The 19,532-nt window shown below is 39.1% G+C and overlaps 2 protein-coding genes across 4 annotated transcripts in view; both read right to left on the bottom strand.

Annotated features, from left to right (window-relative positions):
* Nucleotides 1-229: 229 nt before the first annotated feature.
* On the bottom strand, nucleotides 230-13,970 carry vimr2 (vimentin-related 2). The gene is made up of 10 exons (XM_047157109.2): nucleotides 13,072-13,970; nucleotides 12,189-12,330; nucleotides 11,695-11,853; nucleotides 11,241-11,360; nucleotides 9,295-9,390; nucleotides 6,959-7,096; nucleotides 5,474-5,596; nucleotides 3,732-3,842; nucleotides 3,516-3,640; nucleotides 230-922 (listed from the first exon to the last, which is right to left on the bottom strand). Exons 1-10 carry the CDS (start codon nucleotides 13,182-13,184, stop codon nucleotides 880-882), a joined length of 1,170 nt encoding a protein of 389 aa, XP_047013065.1. The 5' UTR covers nucleotides 13,185-13,970; the 3' UTR covers nucleotides 230-879.
* Nucleotides 13,971-14,084: 114 nt separating this feature from the next.
* The window catches only part of ocrl (OCRL inositol polyphosphate-5-phosphatase), a 33,156-nt gene continuing 27,708 nt past the window's right edge, over nucleotides 14,085-19,532 (bottom strand). For all 3 annotated transcript variants that reach the window (XM_017474476.3, XM_017474477.3, XM_017474478.3), the window contains 3 exons: nucleotides 18,872-18,999; nucleotides 16,865-16,976; nucleotides 14,085-16,767 (listed from right to left, as the gene is read on the bottom strand). In XM_017474476.3, the coding sequence (XP_017329965.1) occupies nucleotides 16,643-16,767; nucleotides 16,865-16,976; nucleotides 18,872-18,999 (365 nt within the window). In that variant the 3' untranslated portion in view covers nucleotides 14,085-16,642. The remainder of the gene's footprint in view (nucleotides 16,768-16,864; nucleotides 16,977-18,871; nucleotides 19,000-19,532) is intronic.

Raw genomic sequence — 19,532 nt, 5'->3', positions numbered from 1 at the left:
CCTATAGCAGTCCTTTTCCAATGATAAACAGGGTAGTAGTTTCCAATGATAAACAGGGTAGTAGGAGGCTGACAGAATATGCACAGCAAGGCTACGTCGTTGTCGTTATTATTATTATTAAGAAGAAGATGATGTTGATGAACAAGTTCCCAAGTAAGGCTTGGACCCCTAAATATAGTTGCAAACTGCAATCCTCGTGGTACAAGCAATATTTTGCAAGTAAGCCCAATTTCTGCCTTAGAGCCCTTTATTTCTTTATGTGCAGCTATTACAGCAGATTAATATCAACACATTCTTCATACAAACATTTCTTGAGTTTGGTTGAGGAATTAATAATTATTACAACATTTTCAGATTGCTGTTAAACCTATGAAGTTGCGTCTTTATTGCCATTTATTATTAGACATTTTAAAACAGATATATATATATATATATATATATATATATATATATATATATATATATATATATATATATATATATATATATATATATATATATATATATATATATATATATATATATATATATATATATAGGCACATTCTTGAGGGTTCTTTTGAGTGCTAAGATTAAGAAAACAGTCTCAAATATGGTTATTTGTAAAAACACACAAAGATCCAGCAAAACAATGTGTAGCACCCTTCAAGAGCCAGGTCTTGCAACATTAAAAATGATTATATCCATATCCAGGAATATCATGCGAGAAATGGTTTACCTTTAAAATACACCTACTCCGTATGTATACTTGATTATATGATGAGATTAGATGAGAGTGGATACAAGATACAGACACCTTTTATACGTGCAACTGTGTGAGTGTGTATTAGTTCAGCAGCAATATGATAAAGATATCATATGTTTCTGGGCCTCTCTGTTTCATGGGTAGCACAGTCTCTGCTCCTCTACCGCCACCAAAGCCCTAGGACAAAGGTATAAGAAAAAAAAATACAAGTAACACTGCAGTTCTTTCACAAGAGCCCCAAGACAAAGAGCTATCCATGGCTGACCAATGCTGACCAAGGTTTTAAAACACTGCCTCCAGTCCCAGGCTACATTTGATCATCCTTTTGCTCACTCAAATCCGTACTGAATGTCATGAATTACTAGTGAGCTCAAATCCCCTTTCTAATGTAACTTGTGCATTGTATACAGTGTGTAATATCTGGAAATAAAGCTAATTCAAAACTGTAACTCTGTGAAGGACTAGCCAGACATGTAGACATGCTTTTGGATAAACAGCTTTTAGGATATTAATATAAACTGGGAAGAGCAGCATCAGAGTTTAGGCCTGACAGGACTTTAAAATACAGAAAGGGTCAAAATAAATACACTAATGGTTCAACTCTTATTGATGTATTTATTTCTGGACAACAGAACAGCAGTTAGCTAAAAGAGAATAAAGAATAAAGTCAGCCTGGTGAGACTTTGGAGTATTTAGGTGTACAGCACTCATGCAGTGAACCTGAGAGCAGAGCTACTTTTGCAGGTTGCAGGCAGCTGTGACACTCTCAGACAACGCCAAGTTTTCCTCCCGCCTATTTTAATAAGCTATTGTGTGCAAATGGAGAGAAGGACCACATGCGTCACAGTGCATACCAATAGGTGACAATTAACAATGCAGTGGAAGCATGCGCCTTCAAGGATACAGGAAATGGCATCATGGTTTCTACGACTGCAGACGGATGCATTTCCTGCAGCCAAGTTTTTTCTTGTAAATGAAGCTGCTATTCTTAGTAATGTCTTCATCTAATCAAGGGTTCATTCAGGTGTGATGCCACACAATGACCTCATCTGTGCTATTCTCACTCTCTCTACTGGGACTCAAATTAAAGCACAGTAGGAACTGGAAGTTCTCTCATACAGCAGGGGAAATAAGTTGAACCCATCAATTTTTTGTTCAGTAAATACATTTCCAATGAGGTTATTCACATGAAATTTTCACCAGACATCAGTATTAACTCAAGAAATTCGAAAATATAAAGAATTCACAACATTAAAGTCCGTAAATAAAGTTGTGTAATAAAGTGGAATGACACAGGAAAAAAGTATTGAACATGCTAAGTAAAAGCAGTTCTCCCTGGCAAGGTAAGGCAAGGAACCAGCTGAAATCTGTAAGTAATTATATTGTATATATTATCTGTGCAAATTAATATCAGCTGGGTTAGTAAACTGATGGTCTATAAAAATTGTCTTTTCATTACCAAGGTGTCACACAAGAAACATCTCATGATGGGTAAAAGAAAAGAGCTCTCCCAAGACCTTCGCAACCTTATTGTTGCAAAACATATTGATGGAATCGGATACAGAGGTATTTCAAAACTTCTGAATCCACCAGTAAGCACCATTGGGGCCATTATCCACAAGTGGAAGCATCATCACTCCGTCATCAACCAGCCACGCACAGGAGCTCCTCGCAAGATTTCTGACCAGGGAGTCAGAAGAATAGTCAGAGGAGAAGCCCAAGAGCCAAGGAGCACTCGGAAAGAGCTCCAGAAACACAAGGAGGCAGCAGGTACCATCGTCACAGAGAAAACAAAAGGCAATGCAATCCACTGCTCACGCTCACCCCGCAAGTCTCCATTATTAAAGAAAAGGCATGTCTAACCTTGTTTAACGTTTGCAACAACTCATTTGGACAAGCCTATGAAATACTGGCAGAGTGTAGTCTGGCCAGACGAGAGCAAAATTGAATTTTTTGGCTGTCATACTACACACAATGTTTGGAGAAGAAATAGCACTGCACATCACCCTAAAAACACTATACCAACAGTGAAGTTTGGAGGTGGAAGCATCATGGTGTGGGACTGTTTTTCATCGCATGGTACTGGCAGACTTCATATAATTGAAGGAGCGATGAATGGAGCCCTTTACCAGGAGATTCTTGAGAAGAATCTGCTGCCATCCATCAGGATGATGAAGATGAGATGTGGGTGGACCTTCGAGCAGGACAACAATCCAAAGCATACAGCAAAGGAAACTCTCAATTGATTTCAGAGAAAAAAAAATTAAGGTGTTAGAATGGCCCAGTCAATCACCTTACTTGAATCCAATTGAGCAAGACTTAAAGACCATATGTTTAGAAGAATGGGCCAAAATCACACCTGAATACTGCGGCCGATTAATTTCTTCATACAGGAAAGGCTTCTCCACTAAGTATTAAATAAATTTCAGTTAGCGTGTTCAATACTTTTTTCCTGTGTCATTACTCTCTATTACACATAACTTCATTTATGGACATTAATGTATGGATTTCTTTATATGTGTGGATTTCTTGAGTTAATATCAAAGTCTTGTGAAAATTTCATGTGAATAGCCTCATTGGAAATATATTCACTGAAAAAAAATGTTGATGTGTTCAATACTTATTTCCCCCATTGTATTTAATAACAGCGTGTATTTCTGCATTGAGGATTGCTATATTTTAAGCTGACGAGCTTCTCTGTAAGGACTTAACTAAGCCTACACTACCTAATTAAGCCTCACATTTACATTAGTATTGGTCTTAATCTTACCTATAGGCTTCAATTTCTATGTCCAGTGCCATCTTCTCATTGAGCAGTTCCTCGTAGTCTCCCATCTGTTCCTTCATCTGTGCTTGTAAGTCAGCCTCCTCTTTCTCCAGCCGGCAGATGCAGTTCTAAACACACAGACTGTGTTAGTGAAATGGGGTCATGCCCTCCTACAGCTCTGCTGTATGGAATTTTTCAGTATAATATTCAGTGTTTTACTTCCAGCTCCTCTATCTCCAGCAAATGAGCCTGTTTTTTTGCTTCAATCTCTGTCCCCAGTTCCTCACCACATGCCTCCAGCTCAGCGAGCTCCTTTTGCAGTTTAACAATCTAGGATCATATATGGTCAAAATGGTTATACTTGCAGTGTAGCGTACATATTAACACACAAGAGTCTGACTCTATAAAGAGTGTCAACATGTTTTGTTTTGAAAGTTTGTCTATCAACATGAAATGTCCAGGCTGCCATTACATGGTATACATGTGCATATGAAGGCTGTCAGAATGTCAGGTTAATTTTGTTCCTTACAACAAACAGAATGCAGAGAGCTATATGGCCCACCTCAGGGCAGTCTAATGCTGTGAATAATTACTGTAATCAGGTAAGCTAAATAGTCAGCTGGCAGAGATGGATGGAAAAAGCTGGCTCTGTTTCTCTTTGAGGTAGATCACAGGAGCCTCCAAGCAGCCTTATTAACTGCTGATGAGCCACGCGACAGAGGTGGTCGCTGCTTTGCTTCGAGATTGATTGGTGAGGAGATTGGTGTCCTTTGTCGATGGAAGACATCAATGATGCCTCCCTCATTACACAAAGCCCAGGCAGAGCAGGGGGACCTAATTTCACCATAAGCAGTTTGTTTAGGTTCTTAGGAGTTAGTCAGTTCACTAGGAATTAGGAAACTGACCCCAAGATGAGAGAGACAGACAGAGAGAGGGAAAAACAAAACTGAGAAATAGGAACCAAAACCTAGACAGAGGTTCACGGTAGATATGAAAACACAATTGAAAGACAGGGTAGAAACCGAGAGAAATAAAAAGAGTGATTGTGGGAGAAAAAGAGAAGTGGAGGGGAGCAAGTGGAACAGGGCGAGGCAGGCTGTCCATCAATGTCGATCTGCACGCAGCAGATTAAGGAAGAGCACATGGTGTTATGAAAGCAGGCAGAGTGGTTTATTTTCTGTATATTTTCAGAGTGGGCTATGACTACAACCAACATAATTAGGACCAAACTGCTTTGTTTGTTATTGCAAATGAAAAGGTGTCAGCTGCGACCAACTGATGATTTCCCCGTCCTCTAAAATGTAAACCGAGAGCAATGAATGGTTCTTAATCATACTATGCTCAAGTTCAAGATGCTTCTCATGCATCTCTCTCTCTAACGGATCCTTCTTTATTATTTTTACTAATGACTAATGTGCTATAAGTGTGTCTTCATAAACAGATATTTACAAATAAAACATAAATAAAATCTTGACTGAGAATTGACAGTTGACAGGTGAGGTGTTATTACTACTGGGCCTTATTAGTACTGCTGCCTTCTCCTGAGACCCAGCTGGAATGTGTGAAGTTTATAAAGTATAACGGGGAAGAGCTGCCTGGCAGACTGTGAAATGTGATAACTTCAGAAGACAGATAAACACTGGTATGGAGATGCTGTAGCACTCACATCTCCCAGTGTTATCACTCAGTGTAAACACTTTCGGTCACAGGAACACTCACGCTTTTTTCCCTGGCGTGCCTTCTGACCTCTCATGACTCCTAAGCACTTGTTTGGATCGTTAGAAGAAACACTGAAGGGCTTAAACTGGCAAGAGCCACCATGGGCTTGAAATAATTTGGATCACTTGAAATCACAGTGGATCAAAATGTTCAGAAAAAAAAAAAAGAAAACAGTGGAAGGATCAGTCTGTTAGAACAGCAGGTTGGGGGCTCAAGTGCAGCACTGAGGAAGTGTCACTCACCAGCTCCTTCAGACCTTTCACATCCATCACCTCAGAATAATCCTTAACCTTCCCTCCAGTATGTTTTTCCAAGTTCCTCCCCTTCTCTTCTCCTCTGGCAATCGCAACAGCCCCGGACTCAAACTATTAACACAAGAAAAGCATACTACATCAGTCATGTCCAATCACTCAGATCACCTTGCTGCACAAAGTGACTCTGGCATATACAGGGAGTAGGCGGTAAGCATGGCCGATTAATCCCCACTTACATTACCTCATACTTGTTCCCAATTAACGCAGGCATAAATAAGAGTGAAAGAAAAGCAAATGAGGGGACATCACGTAAGCTAGCATGATGAGCCAAAATCAGCTGGTAATTATGATTAGTCCAAGACCCAATCACTATCAATTGTGACTGAGACAATTGGCCCCTTTGGAGCGGTAATGAGGCCCAGACTCAAAGATGGGCCCTGGATCCAGGTGCCACAGGGCAAGAGAAAAGTAGACAAAAATTACAAAGGAAGAACAGGGACATAGAGAAAACAACTGTAGAGTTTAACATAGCTGTCTAGAAAGGAAAACCCACTCTCTCATGTCTTTGAAAATCTCGCCAATACACACACATTCACAAACACTGAAGGCTCTCTAGAGACTCCTGAAGCCAACCTCCCAGTGCAACAGTTCTCTTACCTCTTAGCAAACTGCCAAGGAGCCTGGGAAGGAGGCCAGGACACTGATTACTGGCCATGACCCAGTGTAGAGCCACCATTCTAGGGGCAGGCAGGGTCAAAGGGGAATGGTGCTAGAGGATGACCTCGGAAGAAAACTCTCTTCTCATAAGTCACTGAACACACAATAATAGTCTGTGCTGGAAAAGAAACGTATCGGACAGGGCTTCTCTACAGTGGGGAAATTGAGACAGAAAACACAGATGGTGGTCCCACTGAGACACGTGAAAGCTCAGGTTTGCCCAGTGAGAAGAGAATTGAGAGCAGGAGAGAGAGAGAGAGAGAGAGAGAGAGAGCAAGAGAAAGAAAGAGAGAGAGAGACAGCAAGAGAGGCGAGTGAGAGAGCAAGAGAGGAGATTGAGAGCGAGAGGAGAGAGTGAGAGAGCGCGAGAGAGAGCGCAAGAGAGAGAAGAGAGTGAGAGAACGAGAGCGAAAGAGAGGAGAGAGAGAGAGAGTGTTTGGATTGTTTTCACCCAAAAGATCATCTGTCCCACTTATTTATATTGAGGAGATGCTCAGGTAGATGGGAAACATCATATATTAAATAGTGAGACTAGTTACAATTACATAATTGACTTCAATGACAATGAGCTTTAGGCCTTGAATAGACAGTTGAAAGAAGACATGAAGGCTACACCATGCAAAAAGTGTATTGTTGTTGGTTTTAGCATAAAATAAATCTTTCCTAGCCTGTGTGAAGTGACCATATCAACACAATTGCATGTTTGAAAGCTTTAGTGTCAGGGTAGAACAGACTCTAAATATATCCATAATGTACCTTTAGGCTTTCAGCCAGCTGGCAGTAGTAGTCCTTGATAACCGTGATGGCTGGAGTGAGGTCGATGGTGGGGAATTGCAGAGACACAGTTGGATCATCCCGATCTTCAGCCGTAGGCTCACACAGACTCTCGATCCTCTGTGGACCAGCACACCATTAAGAGGTTACATTTCTCTCATCATGTTACAGTTCATGCTCTTCTAAACTCTTAAATGCCAATGTTCATTAATTGTCCTTGAACAATAATAATAATAATAATAATAATAATAATAATAATAATAATAACAACTTCAGCAGAGTTACCAGGAGAATACGACTTGCTTTGAATACCCTGTTAAAAGTAGCCATCATAAAAATAGAAGGAGATGCCTGTCCTTATTTAATACTCCAGATGAGCCCATAGACTGCAAGCATGGCTATGAGGAAGTGTGTTAAACATGAGATAACTAAAGGAAAATACATAATGATTAAGTTTTCTATGCCTGTAGCATCCCGTTGTCCCTAGCTCCCATGCCTGATATGAGGGATTTGGTGGTCTATCACCTCCTGTAGGAAGTGCAGTGGGAAGAGAAGAACAGATGAGAGGGGTATAGAGAGATTGAGAGAATATGGTTTGCATAGGAAAATGTATTTTTAAAAAAGCAAGGCTCAGATAAAAAGAACAAGAAAGAAAAGCAAGGACAGAGACAATACAGACAGAAAGCTTCTTTCAAAGCCTTTGCTGTTATCTGGGCCAAAGCTCCATCATTTGTGACATCTAACTCTCTATGGCCAGGTCTTGGCTGTTATTTGCCTCTCCCTCACTCCCTGCCATGTCAAAGTTTAATGGAGTGTACTAACAGTTGATGAGAGTGGGTACTTACCACAGCACCCTTTCTCTCAGCATCACTAAATATGTGTGTCTAATGCGCTGTCTTGCATACACTATAGGCTAAAATACCATGTAAGATCTGACTATGCCTTGACTCGCCTATTTCTTACCAGTTTAAACAACATACAATGCGTAATGAATGTAAATTACACAAAATTATGATTATCTACTTTTTAGAAACAATAATTTCCATATTCTTAGAATCACAAATTTTACTTGTAATATTTTGAGGTTTGTTGCTGAGACCATTTTTGACATGTAACACTGTAGAAATGTGAAAAAATGAAAGGGGGTGAATACTTATGCATGACTATGGTAAAGCCATAGTTTGAAAATTTTTCTTGGTAATGATGAGAACTCTGTTCATCTGTTCTGTAGGGGATATATGTGCAATCAATTTGTCCATTTTCTGAATGTACCTTTAAGACATACACTCACTGTCCACTTTATTAGGAACAACTGTACATTCATGCAGTTATCTAATCAGCCAATCATGTGACGGCAGCACAATGCACAAAATCATGCAGATTCAGGTGTTGTAGCCCATCCACCTCATGGGCACAGGCTCAACCAAACTGGACAACTGAAGATTAGAAGAAGAATCACCTGGTTTTTTTCCAGTCTTCAACTGTCCAGTTTGGGTGAGGCTGTGCCAGTAATAGCTTCAGATTCTTGTTCTTGGTTGACAGGAGTGGAATCTGATGTGGTCTTCTGCTGGTGTAGGTCATCCACCTCAAGGTTTGGTGTGTTGTGTGTCCTGAGATGCTTTCTTGCTCACCACAGTGCAGAAACACAGTACACCAAGAGTGCTTATTTGAGTTACTATAGATTTCCTGTCAGCTCAAACCAGTCTGGTCATTCTCTTCTGATCTCTCTCATGAACAAGGCGTTTCAGCCTGCAGACCCTCTGAACACAGGATGTTGTTTTTGTTTTTTTCACACCATTCTGTGTAAACTCTAGAGACCATTATGTGTTTAAGCCCCAGGAGATCAGCAGTTTCTGGAATACTCAAACCAGTCCATCTGGACCCGAACACAGTTAAATGCACAGAGATCACATATTATCCCCATTCTGATGTTTGATGTGAACATTACCTGAAGCTCTTCACATGTACCTGCATGATTTTATGTATTGTGCTGCTGCCACGTGATTGGCTGATTGGATAACTGCATAAATGAGCTGGTGTACAGGTTCCTGGTAAAGTGACCAGTGAGTGTATGTTGAAAAGGAACACATTTAAAAGGAGTTCTTGATGTGCTATTGGTCTAGTAAACTGATTTTCTTGATCTGGCCCACTTGACAGTGGACTAAGTGTAATGTGGCATGTTACCTAAAATTAGTTTGACACAGATGGACCACCAATAAAAGCAACACTACTTCACTGACAATTCCATTAGAGAACTGTGTATGAAGAACCACAGCATGGAAATTCTCAGGATACAGTTGTGCTCAGTGTTGTCTTACCAGCTCATGCTGTTGCTCCATGGCAGCTAACTGCTCCTCAAAGATTGCTGCTTGTTCTCTGAGTGCCAAGCAGTCAGCAGTCACTGTATCCACTTCCTGCAGGGGGCAGCACATATTACCAAACTATGCTCTTCACAGCCAGTGTAAAAACAGTATGGTTACAATATGTATTTTATATATATATATATATATATATATATATATATATATATATATATATATATATATATATATATATATATATATATATATATATATAAAACCCATTGGTGCATACATTATGATTTAGCCTCAATCTACACCTAGTAGCAAACTATTTTGACCTCCTATTTAAATTGATAGTGCTCCTACCACATAGTGAGCCATGTCTAATGTAGTTTCTGTGTACACTATGTAGGAAACTATTTTAATAGACTATTTAGTGTGGCAGCATGTGGTTTCGGCATACCATTTGTGGCAATGGGAGTGAAGCTCAAGTTGAGTTACTGCCTCTCCAACAACTTGTACACACAGCAATGTATGGGGCATGTTCCTTGCGAGACAGTGCCATTTCACTTAGCTCATCCGGGCTTCTCAGGGTGCCTGATTAATTGGCGAAGAATTCAATTACTCTGAATGAATGCATTTGCATATGAATGTGCCAGAGTGGTGATGGACCACAGGAAGCTTGGACTCTGATGACAGAGCACACACTATTCCTCCAGTCCTAAACTGTCAGAGGCTAAATTCCATATGATGACCTTGTCTTGTCTGTGGTGGTATTTAATCTGTTATTTTAGGTAAATGCTAACAACACCTAATGGGAGATGGTTCATATAAAACTGGCACTTCTTTTTATTTTGAAATAATGTCTATTACATAGACAGCCTATATGGACTTGCAGTATAACTGTCATAAAAACTAATTTTAAACATGATATATTGTGCTTCTCAGGTCTGTATGCAGCAACCAACCATTTAGAGTGATTTAATTATTTTCACAAAAGTCTGCCATCTCTGTTTTGACCCATTTCCCTTTGACTCCACCATGTGTCTCACACTCTATTTCTGTGTTTTATAGCAGCTTTTTTCATCAGCCATTCTCCATTCAGATTTCAGTCCAGCCAAGCACACCATACAGCATCTGGCAGTGAGAGATGAGAGCCTGCATGAATGAATTATAAACGGTTGTAGCAGCTTTCCCACATCTGTTCTTTTATTAGAAGAGACATGTGTGGAGTGATGAGATGTTCGATGAACACAGCGGCTCGTGTTTCGGCATGGCCGCTAGCCCAGAGCCAGCATGGGACTGCTAATCAACGCTCTCTAGAACAGATTTGTGCCGTTTTGGGCCTCTCTCTTTCTCTCTCTCTCACACACACACACACACACAGAGTTATTCTCTTCACAGAGGCTGGGCGATGTCATCACACACTGATCTGGATGTAGAGGCTGCCATCTACTGGAAAACTTAACACAGCATCACAGAGGGCCTGTTTAAGCTGTTCCCACAAACTGGACTGACATCCAATAACTGATCTACAGATGATTAGATACTACATTTGTTTAGATTTTTACGTTAGATTATATTTTGCATGCCTGGTCTGTACTTCTAAACTGTACATTTGTGTTATAGTTACTATAAATGCATAATAAAAGTGACATGGATGAGATGAATCATGACCCTATACGAATTCACTTAATTAAAAAATTAAATGAAAAAAGGAAAAACTGTACAAAATGTGAAGAAACCTCCACCCTGATACACATGAAATATCTTGATATTGAAATATTTGTTATGCGTTCATGCTCTATTTTTTGGTATCCCCGCAGGAAGTTAGTATTTGTGTGCGGTACCTATGACAAAGCAAGGGCTAGTGCAGTTACAGTTTTGTTTAAAAGGAGAAAAAATGAAGAAAAGATAATGGCAAGGGCCCTGTTCAGCTCCATAGACCTTTATGGCATTACCACGGCAACATCCCTGCGCTCCAGTTGGAGGTGAGTCCGTTGCTCCACGACCTCATCATACTTTATTTTTATATGATGCAGTTCTTTTGTCAGCTCCTCTTTTTGACACAAAATCTCATCCTGGGGAAAATAGAGAACAGCATACCAAATAAGGCCAAGCTTTGATCTTAATTAGGTCAGCATGTTCCTTTACATTATGTTGCCTGGTCCCATTTATTACATCAGTGAAGGACAAATATACACATGCTAGTTTCCTGACTTTGTGAATGATTCCCAAAATGCTATTGAAGTAGCTGAATGTGATTCAGTTTGTGACAATATTTGAATTGTTTATAAAGGCAATATTATGTGTGTTGTATTACTGGACCATGCCCTACATAAACTGTGAATGTCCACTAATCTGATGTGTAAATGACAAATATTTGGTATGTCCAGTGCTGGTATGTTTAAACACCTTCTCTCTGCGCAGTCTCTCAATTATGGCCTCCAGGCTGAAGTCTGAAGGGCAGTCGAGACTGACAGAGCTTGAGGGGATTGGTTTGGCTGCCGATCTCTCTTCCAGCTCAATAATCTGAGCCTCCAAAGACTCATTCTCTTCTTCCAGACATCGTACCTGATACACATACAATGTGAAGCTACAAACGTTGTAGCAAAATCTTCGAACACTACACTTATTAAATAATCTGCCATAGTGATATGAAAAATATGGACAGAGACCCAGGTTAATCAATTCCTTCGGTAATCAATCATAGTAATCAGTAGTATCAAAGTAATGGTATGGGAATAAGTTAATTGGGCCGACTACAAAGAAGATATTACTTTCACAAATGCATAATAAGCTTTTTGTGTCAAATAGAAGACTAAGGAGGTTGTGCTATGTGTAAAGCATTTAACATGTGCCCAGTTATTCTGCACCCGGTCGCAAAGTGCCGCCTCTCCCAGTCTCACCATGTCGATAAGGACCGCCAGGCGATCATTGAGGGTGGCGATTATGGAGCGCTCCTGGGAGAAACGCATCAGACCCTCCCTGTTTAACGCCCGAGCTGCAGCGAAGTCCGGTTCAGGAGAGGCGATCATGGAAACTCCACCCCTAGGAAACAGATTTTCGTCTTTCTCATGACATTTCACTTAAAACCACAGGCAAACAAAAAAGCGCATGCAAGGAAATGGCTACAATGGGAAAGTCATCTGACATGACTAATGTGAAGTATGCTTATCAGTCAAATGGGTGAGGTCATAGTTTCATACTCGAAAAATACCTCACATGGCACTAAACATTCGTCTCAATTCTCGTGAGTGGATGAAGTGAAACTGGACTGCTAAAAACACTGCAGTTCCACTATTCTTAGCACAGGGAAAAATAATGGAAAGAGACACACCAAGAGGGCTTCCCTGATTTCTAATGCTTATAATGCAAATAAATTGACATAACTAAAACCCCCCCTCATTTCCCATTGACTGTAAGTAACTAATCATTTTTCAAAGTGTTCTTAAGCGTGTTCTTGTGTCCAAGGACCCCCTCTGAATAAATTCATTTCATGAACATTATTTAAATGTATTTATTAGTCATAGAGGTCTGGATTAAACCCTTTCCATTCGAATGACAGTAAATAACTACAAGAATTCAACAATAAATATAACAATTTTGGTAATGGTGGGTTGTGATTTCCACCACTGTAACAAAAAAAAAAAAAAAAAAAAAAAAAAAAAACAACCCTGCTTTATATAATATATATAACACTTATATAACCTTAAAAATCACTGAAGCCACCTTTCTTTTCCTCTTGAAAGTAAATGCCATAATGCCAAAGAGCTGGCATATCAGTCTGACCTGGCGGAAGATGGGAGGATCTGGGTTCCACAGCGCTGACTGAGCCATGTAGCTGATCTCTGGTGCTGCTCCTCAAACAGTTTGCGATACGAGGACACTCTCAGCATGGCCATGGCTGCACCAAAGCTACACAATAGCTGGGCAAATTGGTGGCTACTGCTTCAGCCTGGAGACTTTATACACTGCTTGGTTGAGAATGTCACACAGACATGAGGGTTCTCTCACAAACTAACTATAGGAATGGTATCAGAAGCGAAATGTTTCACACAGGAGAAACAATCCAGCCATGGCAATAATGTTGAACTCCATTGCCATCTGTAATAGAGAAGAGAGTACCATATAAGGCATAGTTTCGAAATGAATGCTGCCTGAGCATTTACTACTTCAGTGAAGGACAAATATACATATCTTAGTTTCATAACTATGTGAATGCTTCCTAAAATGCTACTGAAGTACACAACAGCTGAAGGTGAATGAACAGGTAGTGACAATATCTTAGTTGTCTATAATGTGTTGTATTACTGGCCCATACTCTATGTACATAAACCATGAATATGTGTAAATGACAAATATTTGGTATGTCTAGTGCTGGTATGTTTAAACACCTTCTCTCTGCGTGGTCTCCCAACCACGGCCTCCAGGCTGAAGTCTGAAGGCCAGTCGAGACTGTTGGATCTAGAGGGGATTGGTTTGGCTGCTAATTTCTCTTCCATCACAATAATCTGAGCCTCCAAAGACTCATTCTCTTCTTCCAGACATCTTACCTGATACACATACAATATGAAGCTACACATATGATGGCGACAATGTTGAAATCCATTGCCATTTGTAATACATAAGGTACGTTTATATACATTAATGATACAACACAAAACAAAAGCACAGGAGGAAGCTCATATTCATAACCTAACGCTATACTTTGCTAGAAACTTAAATGAAAGCTGTAATCCCCGTGCCTCAGCAAACAGATAACAACAATGGGCTAAACTCAAATGACTTCAGCAACCACAATGTTAAGTTTCAGTATTTTATTTCCATTAAATAAGTTAAAAGTACCAAAAAAAGAGGAGAAAACTGAAGGATGTGCAAGTGTTCAGTTGCATATGTACCAAAATTACAAGACAAACCAGTGCAGAACCCAATGCATGAAAACAGAAATAGGATGCAAGACAAGGGACAATACAAGGCAGTACACCTCCAATTATATTTTCCCAGGGATCTTGATGAAGATGAATGGAGACATCATAGAAGCGAGCAGCCTTCCATTGAATGAACTTTTCATCTAAAATCTCAGATGACTGAGCACTAGAGCGTCTCCTTCCCGAGACTTCAATGCATGCAATTCTGAGGAATTTGTTGAGGAAAGCAGAAGCTGAGTGCTGGGCCCTTTCCAGGAATCTACTTATGACTGCTGTTTTTAGAGGAAGTTACAAAAGAAGAGGCCTAGTGTTGTGCGTGACTAAATCTACCCACAGACACAGTGTTAAAAAAATGCCAGACATGGATAATTTGTCAGATAGCAGAGATCAGCATGACTGTGTCTGAAGTAGCTGAATGTGAGAGCAGATAATCTAGTTGCATTAGGCCATGCTAATTTTTACAGTGTAATGATAAGAGCCTTTGAAGACAGCAATAGCGGATACTCGACTTTTATAGTAAATTCATTTAAGACTTCAGGGAAATTTGAGCCGTGGAAACAAGTAGGGCAAAAAGACAAAGTTTCACCTCTAATAGTATCCTTTTGATAATATCAGTGATGTATTCAATGCAGAGTTTCCTGTTCTTAACATAGCTGACATACCACAAGTGTCTCGCATGGTTAAATTCCGGGAGAACAGGTTTAACTATTCAAGTTGGTTTCTACTTATGTGAAATGGCAGAATACTCTGACTTTGCAATGTTGCATAAAATCTGACCTGTAATCCGTATATGTGACAGCACAGGACAAACCCACTGACTAACCAAACTATACCAAGTGTGTATATATAAGTAAAGTCAAAGAAGTTCTCCTAATTTCCTCTTCATCTTCATCTTTAAAACATAATTATGCACTGATTCAGTAAACCTCTGGTTAGGACGTTAACAGCATGCATGATTAGGAGCTATATTTGTAAACAATATTTCATGACAAACCTAAATTCAGATTTTTAGTATGGACTGAAATACAGAAAAAGGCCTTGATAAAGATAGTAGCTTATATGGATTCGTGAACTATATCTACAGTATATGTAAATGATCAAGCAATGCCCCTAAAAGCTATTAGGGTGTGAACGTTTCTATTTAGGGCACAAAAGAAAAAAGGAAACTTCCCCCTAATGACTGTTATGTAGTAATGATTGTTATGCATGGTTTAGGTTACTGCACACACAGTATCAACAGAAGAAAAGCAGAGACATTTTGCACCAGCGTTAAAAGAGAAGACAATGCAGAAAACACCCATTAATTAACAAGAGTACATAATTACATCAGGTAAGACATCAAGTAGACATGACTTTGAAAACCAGAAAGCTCATAGCTGGATTTCGAATAAACCATCAGAAACATGCGGAACATTTGTCAAACAGCTATACTCCACAGCACTCTGGAGTGTAGTGTTCTGCTGAACCACAGTGTGAAGATCCACGCTCACTGTCACAATGTTTAATAGCACTTTAGCAGCACTGTCCAGAAAATGCTGAAATACAGCATTAAAGCGGCACTGACAATTAAACATGATGAACCGGGACAGGTGGGTCTAAAACAAAATTCCCATGTATATGACTGAAGAGGGAATCTGACTGAGCTTTGAGAAATCCCCAGTGTCGACTGGTAGAGAAAACAACAGATATAGCAAAAGAACATATAATATATAAATAAATGTTTACACTACAACGGATAAACACCACTGTGACTCAGGTTCACTGCCACAGAAAGCCTTGCTTCAAAAGGCATAAGAGTGTCAAAGTCACCTTTCAAGAATAATATAACCCCACCCACTAATAGCAAACTGAGAGGAACTAGTCTCTCACTAGTTACATGGTAAACTTACACAGTCCACTAATAGCTGGATTGGAGCAAAAAAATGAAAGGTGCCTCAACACTGTTGAAATCCGTCAAAAGTTTCCTTACTATTTGTATTTTAGTGTACAAGCTCTCTTCTGATGCATGTTACACACAAACACACACACAAAAATAACAGTTTTTGGTTTTGGCATAAAATTGAAACATCTTTTTAAAAAAAAAAAAAAAAAAAAAAAAAAAAAAGAAAAAAAAAAAAAAGGGTTCATACATAAATCCTCATAAAGGCCTCGAGGCCAAATAATACGGAACTCTCAGAGCGACACCAGTTCGACCTGAAACTACTTCATTTAACAATGGAGAATGCTCTAATAAACAAAAAGAATACTAAAGCCAATCGCAGCGTTTGTGCAAAAGAGATGCTGCCATTTTTTCCAAATAGGTATGATAGTGCTAATGATAATTCGCATACAGGAGTGCACAAACACACACACGCACTTAAACTCTCTGCCATCACTAGGGCACCACCTGCACCTGGATGAGCGTTTATGACCCGTGATCTCTGAAGAGTTCCTCAGTCTTCATCACTGCCCATTAGGAAGCCTAAGATGAAATCATTGGCCCTCTGCCTATCGTTTGAGGTCTGTCTGCTTGAAAGTTTTGGTGGAGGCCTGATGAGAAGGCTTGCAAAGAGGGTAGCTGGAAGAAGAAATGAAGAATGAGAAACAGAAATGAAGATGAAAAACATTTTTGAATAGTTAGTGTGGATACACAGATGGGCGAATTACTGACTGACCTATGAGGTTGGCAGTGAGGTTGTTGTCGATCGCATGCTTCAGCAGCTCCTTCAAGAAGGCCATTAGGTAACGGAACACGTTGCGGTGTGCTCTGGGGAGCTGTGATATTATCTGTAAAACAAACAACAACAAAAAACGGGAAGAATAGCCAATTAGTTTTATTTTATTCTATTTCATTTTTAAACACTAAGAGAATCAAGTCAATGCATATGTTTGATATATAGTCCAAATATCCCTTTTCCAACTCTATGTCCATACCTAATCTGAGGCCATATCTATACAGTCAATAGTACGTTGCGTGTGGTTGCAATTATAATCATGTGTACATATACAGTAGATTATTTATTTACACTGGATATCCACTCATTTTTTAAGCTGCTACCCATTTTTCATAAGAGGAGCCAAGATGATAGCTAACTGCTTAATTCTCTATACAAGATCTACGACTCCCTCACTTGGCAAGCACAAAGAAGGAGAGAAACTAAACCACTCTATCCACTCAGGCCAACAGTGCCATGATATCATTTAGAATCACGAACAACGTGCCAAGCATTTCCACAATAACCGAAAGCATGTATAGGTTTGTATTACGAAATTACAAAAAAAAAAAAAAAATCAAAGGCAGCAAACAAATGAAAATCCATTAATAAGAATATAAGTAAACGGCATCCATAAAACATGGAAATGTTTGGAAAGCTTGGAATGTTCGGAACAGGGGACGCATCATCACACATGTTTGGCAATCTGGGAAAACTTGTCAGATATCTCTGTGGCTGAATTCTGGCCAACAGCCAAAAAATGACAGGTTTTCACACGTGGATACCTGTATTTAAGAAACCATAAATATATCGGGACTAAACCTTTCCTGTGCCTTTTCGCCTGCAATAAACATGGCTGCAAAACTATCAGCCTGCTTAAAGGTGTTTAACAGCCATCTAGCTATTTGTGCTTTTCTCACACAGGGAATGCCATGTTTTAATCAAGTTGTTATTTCAATTCTGCAGTTGATTCAGTTGTCTAACTAGCCCAGACTAACTAAATATCAGCTGCCAAATTCTCCATGAACACACAGACAGGCAATTACACTGTAGAGGTGTTAATAAAAAAAAAAAAATTAAAAAAAAGGAAAAGAGTGGAAACGGATGATGTCTTGTGATCCGAGTTTTCCATTGTAGCTTTATAATCTCTGATAAACTGCCACTTATGTTGTTTTGCTAAAGATTACATAAATGACAAAACATACATTACAAATGAAGAGATGGCTGATTCCTTCTCCTGTTAAATGATACTTTAACTAAGGTTAACATAATTCTAACTCAGATGATACAGAGAGGTTACAGAACATTATAACATTAATGAGGATTATTAACGTTATTGAGGAGTCTAAATATACTTTATAATGTAAACATAATGAATTTTATAAACTGGAAAGGTTATTTGTCTTTTTTTTTTTTAAAAGTTCACTTAAGGATATTATTATTGTTATTATTAGTTTTATTATTATTATTATTGTTATTATTAATAAACATGGAATGACAGCTGGAAGGGTTAGACAGCTGTAGGCTATAAATAAAGACTTGTATTAAGATAGTGATAATATTTCTTATGTATATATTTTATTTATTACATACACAATTCAATTCGTTGGTGTCAGAATGGAATCTTTATAAGCAATTTCTCCCCTTTTTGGCTTCTGGCAGTATACAGACTTTAAAATGCTATAACCTTATTTCTGGTTGAGAAACACATTTCCACAGCGTTCAGAACTTCATATAACATAAAACGTCCATTAGAATGGGTTTCCCAGGCCGTCATATACATATAGTGCAATATCATTCGTAACTGCCAATTTGCTGCAAATTCAGCCGTTTAAAAACTGAACAATGATTCGTCATAAGTGGCTTATCTTAAATAAATCAGTATTGTTTTAACCATCATGGACTACAGTCAATTAGATTAATTTTAAATATGTATTTCAAAGCTCTTCTTCTAGAGTGTCTGTGTACCTGTTTACAGAGACGAGTGTCATGTGAGCATTCGAGACAGCGTTGATAGAGTTCATAACACACCACGGGCTCAGGCAGAGCCTCCAAGAAGATCAGCAGTGCTTCGGCTACTGAATGGTTGCTGCCAGCTGATACACACAGTTAGGGTGCAAATACAAACTGAACACCCACGCATACAAACACACAGAGCAGACTGGCAATTTGTGGAAAACCATGGTGACATTTAACAAAACTGAAGAATGCAGGACAAATTGGACTGAGAGCGCCACTGTGGCAGTGCACAGTGACAGACTGCAGGAGAAAATAAAGCAGTAAAGACAAGGAAAGAGAGCAAAACAGAGGGTGTACTGTGTCTCCTTGAAGTAGTTTGAGTCATTATAAAAAGGAATAAAAGAGCTTCAGGGATCTCTGTCAAAAAATAAAGAAAGAAAAATACCACAGAAGCAGCCAGGTTAGAGTGCAGATTAAATCTTGTGGGAGAGAACAGTTTAAGCAGAGCACTTTTACACCCTGGGCAATTTTATAACCGCAAGCATCATCTGACTATTTATAATACTTGAAATATACTGGAATCCAAATACACAACTAATTTGTATAACAGATGGATGCATAATTGCATGCTTTGCACTGGCTGTAGCTACCAAAGAGAAAGTTAACTATC

This window comes from Ictalurus punctatus, chromosome 8, assembly GCF_001660625.3.
Source record: "Ictalurus punctatus breed USDA103 chromosome 8, Coco_2.0, whole genome shotgun sequence".
NCBI classification, from domain to species: domain Eukaryota; kingdom Metazoa; phylum Chordata; class Actinopteri; order Siluriformes; family Ictaluridae; genus Ictalurus; species Ictalurus punctatus.
This window is presented reverse-complemented; position numbering and strand designations above follow the sequence as displayed.

What these genes read in the sequence shown, in the direction of transcription:
- vimr2 (XM_047157109.2), bottom strand. Translation starts at nt 13,184, where the DNA reads ATGGCCATGCTGAGAGTGTCCTCGTATCGCAAACTGTTTGAGGAGCAG. An exon ending in TGGAGATAGAGGAGCTGGAA is followed by an intron (nt 3,641 to 3,731) that starts GTAAAACACTGA and finishes CTGTGTGTTTAG; the next exon opens with AACTGCATCTGCCGGCTGGA. An exon ending in ATAGAAATTGAAGCCTATAG is followed by an intron (nt 923 to 3,515) that starts GTAAGATTAAGA and finishes CCTTTGTCCTAG; the next exon opens with GGCTTTGGTGGCGGTAGAGG.